The sequence below is a fragment of the Rana temporaria genome, chromosome 1, assembly GCF_905171775.1.
Source record: "Rana temporaria chromosome 1, aRanTem1.1, whole genome shotgun sequence".
NCBI lineage: Eukaryota > Metazoa > Chordata > Amphibia > Anura > Ranidae > Rana > Rana temporaria.
In genome coordinates, this window is record NC_053489.1 from 245,703,525 (window position 1) to 245,713,257 (window position 9,733).

Consider the following 9,733-nt stretch of genomic DNA (forward strand, 5'->3'; position numbering starts at 1 on the left):
TATGCATTGTGGGAATGCAAGTAGCAGGAGATATGGACTCCATTGACTCGTAGGAGAAACAGACTACACTTCCCACAATGCCCCGTAGTATTGGAACATGTGACACCTCTGCACAGACTTATGGGGGAGGTTACTTAAGGAAGGGGAGTGGTGGATTTCGCTCTCTCGGGACCTGCACTTCTATCCTCTGCGGAGCTGCTGACAGAGCACAGCTGTGCTGTTAGGCCAGAAGCCTGGGCCTATCCACTGAGAAGCCAGCCATCCAGACGGAAGCAAGACTCCAGCATCTGGCCCATGTCCCTGAAGATTGAGGAGACTGCCCAGCTGACACTGAAACAGTGGAGTACCTCCGTCCGGGATCCTGTGTGCCGTGGAGCAGTGCTTGTCAGCGCGCCCTTTCCGAGGAGGACTCAGGCCTGTTGGGTGAGAGAGCACTTGCTCAGCTTCAGACTCTCTGTTTAACACAGACACGTAGTGCCATTTCACAGGCCCAGACACTTGTTCGGCCCTTAGCCGGAACTTAGAGGGCCATTTAACTGTTCCAGTGCTACACAGAAGTGGGTGACGCTGGCGGACAGTCAATCCACCAACGTTCAACTACCCTAGACATTTTGTTGCTTAGGTCCTTTTTTTCCCTGATTGCCACTTGTGGATTACAAGTTTTAACGTGCACCGACCGGCCGCAACGGGGATATTAACTGCTCTGTAGGACTGCCCGTTAGAGGGCGCTCGCGAGCATGGACTGCCTGTCATTAGATTAAACGAATAGTACCATTCATAGGTTAACTTTCTTTTGCTTACATAAATTGCAGATCCTTGCAAGGGCCCTTGCGGATCATATTAAGTCCTTACTTGCTAGTTGTGTTTATGCTTGAGCTTATGTTTGCCCTTTAAGTTCTATACAGTAAACTTATCTCTCTTTACATTCAATTATATTTACTGTGTGGAGTGTATTCTTTTTGTCTGGAGGGACTGTCTATAACTGCAGGTAATTCCATTGCTATATTGTCACTGTATATTGCATGCTTGCTATTGTGACCCCAGCTCAGCCGAGGCTGCAATATCTCAGTCTCCAGACTTCTGATGTGTCAAGGGAGGGTTCGAGCTAGTTAAATAGGGGAGGCAAAATAGATTTGATCCCAAATCAAATCAGCGGCTCCTTCGGGGGTAGTGCTACACATATAATATTCCACCAATACTTCCATCATTTTTTTAGAGCATTCCTGAAGGTTATGCTCCCAACGGGTCCTGAGGTCAGGATTGAGTGCCAATATGTTGGGAAAGACCTGCACCCTAAGGCCCTTGGGGTTTAGACCCTTGGCTATATATTATTCGAAATACCTGATGTGCCAGAAAAGACTGGCTTTCCGTTCAAACGTTTGTATGAGCTTTTGATACACAATCTCCATTTCCACATCTTTACCTTTAGTTACAGAACATGTTTGTTTAATTACTAACATGAAACCTTCCCAATTGTTTCCTGTCAAGTCCACCATTGCGTAATAACGTAGAAATAATTTGTGTAAGTTATGTGTTTCTAAAACACATAACAAAAGAAAACAGAAATATGTCTAATTATTAGGATTTCACAAGGAGTGCATAGACAGAGAAAATGGTGTTTACCACCCAAAAATCTGAAATTATAAAAGGACAGTACTCCCGTTGCCACATCTGTTGATAATTATGATACAAAAAGAGGGGGGAGCCCCAAGGGGCAACCCCAAGTCGGACTTTAACGGCACAGTAAACAATGGGGATATAGAGAAATAATCTTTATTAAGACATGAACACATACATGGTATACAAAAGGACATAAAAAATGTTTAAAAACCATATACATACAGTAGAAATACATAGTATATGATGTGAGCCCAAGGCATAAACGCGTTTCGCCATTAGGCTTCTTCAGGACACATTCGGGATTCTCCCTCTTTTTGTATAATAATACTCCCAAGGACACACACACAGGTAACCTGGGGCAGCCACAGTTAAGTTTAGTTAGGGAAATTACGTTGCCAGATGATGTACATGTTCTGACAAAAGTTCAGAAAAGTTGCTTACACTGCTCAAAGCCCGGTCTGAAGTTACTCAATGGTTTAATGTGGCGTCCTGGTGTCTCTCTAAGGAACCAGGGTCTGAAATAGCACATTGAGGGTCTGTGAAACATCAGTACAACAAAAGGGTTAACTTGCAAGGAAGTTGCTATGAAGAACAATCAGTCGTTGACGTGGTCCCTGAATAAATGACAGGTTCTCTGGTACTGAGAGGGTTCAGTATTCGGCTCCCTACCTAGCTGTCTGTCTCCATTGCGGATTAGCATTATGGAGATCTAATACCTGGTACTTGGTACAGAATTAGAAAGGTTAATTGGAGCACACATGAGGTCTGTGCTATGTTCTCTATGGGACCTCATTCTGTTATTGGGAGTAAGGTAACAGAGGTATGCTGACTGGTGGAGTGGTCATAGGCTTTGCATGTCCCTTCTAATGCCACACATACACCTGCTCAAGAGTGTGGGACAAAGGATAAGGGACAATGTCTTTGGAGGAACTCTGCATATAACACTACACACAACTGGCTCATGTCTGGGTTTGGGGACTGCCTTAATGTTTCACATGTTTCACATGACCATGGCCGTTACCTAGGCCTGGGCATCAGTAGGAAGGCCTTTGGGCAAGGTGTTACCCCTGTGCTAGGATGCGCAACAATGCTCATTGCCTAGTGTAGCCCAAAGAACTCACCCTGGGGTAGGCCTCCTATGTTACCCAAACAATGAGGAGGAGAAAATGGAGGAAGTGTCACCTGCCTGCCCTACAGACTAGCATATTTGGGTACACTAAACAAATTGAAGCCAAACTCCAGGTAATATTTTTTAAGCAGCAACCTTTCAGGATAGAGGTTTTATACAAATAAATATAATAGCTGACCTTTGTAAGCATTCCTGACAGTATAAATCTCAACCCTCTAACAGCTACATCTTGAGAACAGCTTGTTCTGTTGGAAAACAACATACCTACTCCCTAGATCACCAGGTGAAAATTAAAAAAAAGAAAGCCTAAAAAAGAAAACAAATGCAGCCATCATATCTAAGAATTTGTAAACTGCAATATAATAAATGTTTGATTTTGGGTTTAATACAAACCACATTAATATTCATAGATCATTCTCATTTGGAGTTACTTCTTCAGACAGAAATTCTCAAAACATTGTCAGATCACTCACCTGTGATGACTCTTTTCCATAAATGGCCAACCCCAGAAGCGACATGTGTTACATCACTTCTGGGGGTCACAGCTTTTATTTCTCAACTCATGTAGCCAAGGATGCAGCTGTTCAAGCACAATTTGATTTGAATAGCTTCATTGGAGGGCAGGGGAGACATTATAGATCTAATCAACCCACAATGTCTCCATAAAGAGGACCTACCACCTGCGCAATGCTATAACCCCTTTCCCCTTTCCATAACAATAAAGTACAAAAATAACAAAATAGTGGTAGTTTCAATTTTTATATCATACAATATTCAGTGCCAGGAGTACATCCGCTGAAGAAGTCCCGCCCCTGGGACGCAACGTTCGGTAGGGAAGCATGTGACGTCACCCGCTGCCATCCATCGGACTATGCTGCTTGTTTGTATTCACTCCTGGCACTGGATATAGTGCCTTTTATGTGAGTTTATTTTTATCATTAAATGTTACCATTTGTACTGCGGAGAAACACTATGTTTTGTCCTTTCTTTATCATCTTCGGATTCCATGCTTGCCATCTATGCTGACCTGTCCTGAGAGATTTTCATTCCCCTACTTGGTCTGTGCTGGAGATGTGCCTAGGATACACCCTTGTGGGAAAGCGTATTTTAATATCTGTGAGGTGAGCGGCCATTGCTATTGTTGGTGGAGGTCTCCTGCTATCCCACGCTACATCACCTGCATGTTTCATTTTACCTGTCACTTTTAAAAGGATCACCTGGATGACTTTTATTTGGACTTTGTTTTAGCGCTGCACTACATTTTTACATATACTTTCAGGAATTTTTTTAATTGAATCCCAGTGTACAGCTGCTGTTTGTGTTCTATTTTTTATTGCGCTGATTTTTCTTCTATTTACTCATACAATATTACTGCAAGGTGTAGGAAATGCAAAATTTCAGTAAAAAAATGCACTAGAATTATTTTGGTACACACAAATGCAATAAATTACCCAATTGTTTGATAAGTAAATACCCAACATGTCAAACCTTACATTTGCGTGCGCCTGTGGCAACAAACTTCAATAACCTATATTTTCCATAATGGACACTTTAAAAGCCCCCTATAGGTAATCAATGTAGTGTTATGGAGGAGGTCTGGTGCTAGAAATATTGCTCTTACTCACACTTTGCATGCACGGTGATATGTGTATTGCAATCAACACTTTCATGCTTTGCGCCCCCCCAAGGTGTTTGGTTACATTCCTCCCTCTTGTATCCAGAATTATGCATGAAAGTCTACAAAATGTAAAAATAAAATACTTATCAGCTTGTGGTCACACCATGAACCTCACAAAACTATTCAGTGAACCTTACCAAACTATTCAGTAAGCGCTCCTAAAGGCCCATTTTAAATGTCTTACATGGAAGAGTTCTAGTATTGAAGAATGGAGAACCGGGAGAAGTGCTGACTTTACTTATGAAAAAAGCACTTAGGCTGGCCATACATTATACAATTTTCATGTTCAATTTCCTTTATTTTTACTTTATATTTACTTTCAACTATGTAGTGCAAGGGCCTGCCTGATTGCATACAGATTGAAAGTGTTTAGGTTTTGACCTCATATCATATGGTTTTGGTAAATCTAAAGGAAAAACTGTACAAGAAAATTGTATAATGTATGGCCAGACTTACTGGGCCAGATTCTCAAAGGACTTACGACGGCGTATCTCCACGTACGCCGTCATAAGTTCGAATGAGCGCTGTCGTATCTATGCGCCTGATTCTTAGAATCAGTTATGCTACAATTCCGCCAAGATACGAGTGACGTAAGTCTCCTACGCCGTCGTATATTGGGGTACATATTTACGCTGGCCGCTAGGGGCGCTTCCGTATATTTCCTCGTCGAATATGTAAATTAGCTAGATACACCGATTCACGAACGTACTTGCGCCTGTTACGCCATTTACGTAAGGCTTACGTCCAGCGTAAAGTTACCCCTGCTATATGAGGCACAGGTAATGCAAAGTATGGATGTCGGAACAAGCGTATCTTTTTACGTCGTTTACGTAAGTCGTACGTGAATGGGGCTGTGCGTAGGTTACGTTCACGTCACAGGCATTGAGCCGGAGTATCTTAGGGCGTAAATTCGACGTGATACTGAGCATGCGCGTGCATGCGCCGTTCGTTAGGCGCATCATTTACGTGGGGTCACGATTCATTTCCATACAACACGGCCCCTACCAGCCTACTTTGAGTTAGGAAGGCTTACGCTGGCCAATTTATGCTACGCCACTGCAACTTACGGAGCAAGTGCTTTGTGAATACTGCACTTGCCTGTCTAAGTTGCAGAGGCGTAGCGTAAATAGGATACGCTACGCCCTCACAAAGTTACGCCCAGATACGTGAATCTGGCCAACTGAATAGCATTTTGGTAAGATGCGTGATGTGACCACAAGGTAATAAGTTAGTTGGAGACACTGTTTGACAATGGTTATGGCACTCGATTATGCATGAGTGGTATGACACCACTGCACAGTTTATAAATGAAAGCAGTATTACACTATATACAGTATTTTATTTTTTATTTTTGGAGGCTTTAATGCATAATTCTGGATACAAGAGGGAGGAATCCCCATCAGAGAGGTTGATTGATGGAGCAATGATAATATTACATTTGGTAAGGTATATAGCAGTGATGGTGAACCTTGGCACCCCAGATGTTTTGGAACTACATTTCCCATGATGCTCAACTACACTGCAGAGTGCAGGGGCGTCATGGGAAATGAAGTCCCAAAACATCTGGGGTGCCAAGGTTCGCCATCACTGGTATATAGAGTGATTAATGCATCAATACCTCCACAGTGGAGTCAGTACTGGTGTTAACGGGATATACACACTTTTGAGAGTTGATTATAATTTGTGGTGATTAAGCTATTTGCAGTATTACATTATGTGCTTATACTTATACCTTTTTGGGAGCTTCTGACACCCATTTGGAGAAAAAGGAGGAAGAAATTTTCCAGAGGGGAGATAAAGACACAGAGGACAAGCTACATTGGAGTTTTACAGATTTGTTTGAGAAATAGGAGGGTAAGGGTACATATATAAGAACTCATCCTGTGATCCATTGGAGATATTTTTTATGATTTTGATGTAAGCACATTAAAAACGCATTGTTAATACACAAATTGGGTTAGACCTACTGCACTATATGGCATTTTTTCAACATTATTCACCTTCATGAATGAAGCACTGCAGGGGATTCATAGTCATAGAGGACAGTGTTGAAGTCTTTGGTCTACATTGGACTTGGAAATATTGAGAACTTTTGAAAAGACATTTATATGGACTGGGGTATTTATATTTAGGACTTTATTAGTTAAAGGAGTTGTAAAGGATTATTTTTTTGCTGAAATTACTGTTTACAGGGTATAGAGACCTAGGGGCAGATCCACAAAGAGAGTACGCCGGCGTATCTAGTGATACGCCGGCGTACTTTCAAATTTCCTGCATCGTATCTTTGTTTTGAATCCTCAAAACAAGATACGACGGCATCTGGGTTAGATCCGACAGGCGTACGTCTTCGTACGCCTTTGGATCTAAGATGCAATTCTTCGGCGTCCGCTGGGTGGCGTTCACGTCGTATTCCGCGTCGAGTATAAAAATTAGCTATTTCCAACGATCCACAAACGTACGAGCGGCCGTCGCATTCCTTTACGTCGTTTCTAGTCGGCTTTTTTCGGCGTATAGTTAAAGCTGCTATTTGGTGGTTAAGTATGGCCGTCGTTCCCGCGTCGAATTTTAAAAATGTTATTTTGTTTGCGTAAGTCGTTCGTGAATGGGGCTGGACGTAATTTATGTCCACGTCAAAACCAATGACGTCCTTGCGACGTCATTTAGCGCAATGCATGGCGGGAAATTTAGGAATGACGCATGCGCAGTTTGTTCGGCGCGGGGACGCGCTTCATTTAAATGAAACACGCCCCCTACTCGCCGATTTGAATTACGCGACATTACGCCGTGAGAGATACGCTACACCGCCGTAACTTACGGCGCAAATTCTTTGTGGATTCAAACCAAAGCCGGGTAAGTTACAGCGGCGTAGCATATCTTAGATACGCTGCGCCGGTGCAGATCTTTGTGGATCTGCCCCATAATAGTTAACTGATTCCTTTTAAAGAATGATTAAAAATAGATGAAAATCAATCATATAATGTGCCTGCAGTTTCAGTTTCGCTTTTCATCTAGTTTCATGCTTCTGTGAAGGACAGAGACACAGTGCCAATACAGGGCAGTATTTGTTTTTAAAATGAAACTGATTGGTTCTGAGGGGTTTTAGACACACAGTAGTCACACCTTTCTTGATTAGAGACCACAGAGAGAAGCTCCCAGTACTTTTTTCATAAGGAAACAGACAACCAGGAAGTGTGCAGAACAGAGAAGGATTACAGCAAAAACAAACAATGAGGACATGAAACCAGGACTGCATTAGGGTAAAGGAAGCTATTTAGCTAAAAAAAAAAATGTCCTTTAGTGACCCTTTAAGGATGATGCATTGACAGCATTGTCAATCAAACATTTTTAAAAAATAAAACCTTAAGTCCACACTGTTATCTACTGGGGATTCATTTAGACAACTTTATGAATGATTATGCTATCAGAACCAAACAATCTAATTGTGTGTACAGAAGACCTCCAAGTAGCCATATTGCATTGCATTTCACAGAAAATTACAGAGCTGCAGATTGAAAAGGTGATTTTTAATAACATTCAATTTCTATATGACTTGTGTTGCAATTGTATATGCTATATTATTTTATTTACTTATTTTTTTCACAAAAGTGAAATTAACCTTTAATTTATGGCATTTCCATACATCCGTACTGGTCCACACTTTTACATTAACATAGACTTATTTTTTTTAGAAATTACTTCACATCAGTGAGAGTTTAGAATTATTCGAAGGGCTTTTCTGATATCTTTGTTCCTCAAACTATAAATAATGGGATTTAAGAGAGGTGTAATACTGGTGTAAAAAATGGATAAGAGCCATTCCTTGTCTGCTAGTAGATTTGATTTTGGCCTCATGTACATGAAGCTTCCACTTCCATAAAATAGCAGAACAACAACAAGGTGAGAAACACATGTGGAAAATGCTTTCATTCGTCCACCACCTTTTGGTATACTCAAAACTAAAAATAAAATATGAATGTAAGATCCACAAATTAACACGAAACAGCCGATCATTAGAAAACCACCAACAGCAAAGACAGTTACCTCATTAACATACGTGTTGATGCAGGAAATCTTAAATAGGGGTAGAATGTCACAGAAATAATGATTAAGCACTTTGGGCCCACAAAATGGCAGCCTAAAAGTGTTAACAGTGTGAATTATCCCATATATGCTTCCAATTACCCAGGCACCAACCACCATATGGATACAAACATCCCGACTCATTATAACTGAGTACCTTAAGGGATTACATATGGCAACATATCGGTCATATGCCATTGTTGCCAGTAATGAGGATTCAGAAGCAGCTAAAGATAAAAAAGTATATAACTGAATTATGCATGCTGGGAATGATATGGCAACATGATTTATCAAGAGGTTTACTAACATTTGTGGAACAGTTGTAGAAGTGTAACAGATGTCCAGAAAGGAGAGATTCTTAAGAAAGAAATACATTGGGGTCTGAAGATGAGAGTCTATATGTGTGAGTATAATTATAAACAAATTCCCAATAACTGTTATAAGGAATAAGATGAGAAAAAAAACAAAAAAAAAACTTTTTAGTCTTATGTCAAATGCAAAAGCATTTAGGTAAAACACATTATTTATTGTATGATTGTCCATGATTACAAGATGGTAGAGAATGCTGGTATTGTGACAGAATAAGGAAAAAAAGGGGGGTTAGAACTGCGCCATGGCACCCAGACTTCGTGTGTTATAAAGTCAATGTAATAGGTTAACCCTCGAGGGGTTATGCAGAAAGAAGTCTATATTATCCAACAAGTTCACAATCCTGATGTATGGGATGATTAATTCCACCGTGATGGTCAGCACACTTGTACAGGTGAAGCCCACCACCAGAGTCATAGGCAGCTTACCAGATCAATAGCTTAAAACAGCAGTCGGCTGTAACCCAGCCGCGGCCTTTAAGGGGGGGTTAACCCCTTCCTGGAGGTAGCACTCGCTCCCCAGAGCCTGCCACAGAAACCACAGGGTATACAGGAGATAGTCCAACGTAATTCACAGCACACTAGTAAGAGTGAGAACCCACCACCGGTATTAGGCGCAGCTTACCAGATCAAAAATCTCAGACAGCAGTCGGCTGTGACCCAGCCGCGGCCTTTGGGGAGATTCCACTCCCTGGAAAAGGGTCACCACTTGCACCCTCGATTATTACCAAGAACACCACCGCACATTCAAAGATAGAAAACGGCAAACATAGTATAATTCCGTAGGGAAGGTAATTTATTAAAAACAGTAAAACATTACTCACATTGTATGAGATTCAAACGAGCATTTAAAATTGC

At 41.4% G+C, this 9,733-nt stretch overlaps 1 protein-coding gene across 1 annotated transcript; it reads right to left on the reverse strand.

Annotated features, from left to right (window-relative positions):
- Positions 1 to 8,082: 8,082 nt before the first annotated feature.
- Positions 8,083 to 9,299, reverse strand: LOC120924871 (olfactory receptor 2D3-like). Its single transcript, XM_040335849.1, has one exon. It carries the CDS (start codon positions 9,048 to 9,050, stop codon positions 8,130 to 8,132), a length of 921 nt encoding a protein of 306 aa, XP_040191783.1. The 5' UTR covers positions 9,051 to 9,299; the 3' UTR covers positions 8,083 to 8,129.
- Positions 9,300 to 9,733: the final 434 nt, after the last annotated feature.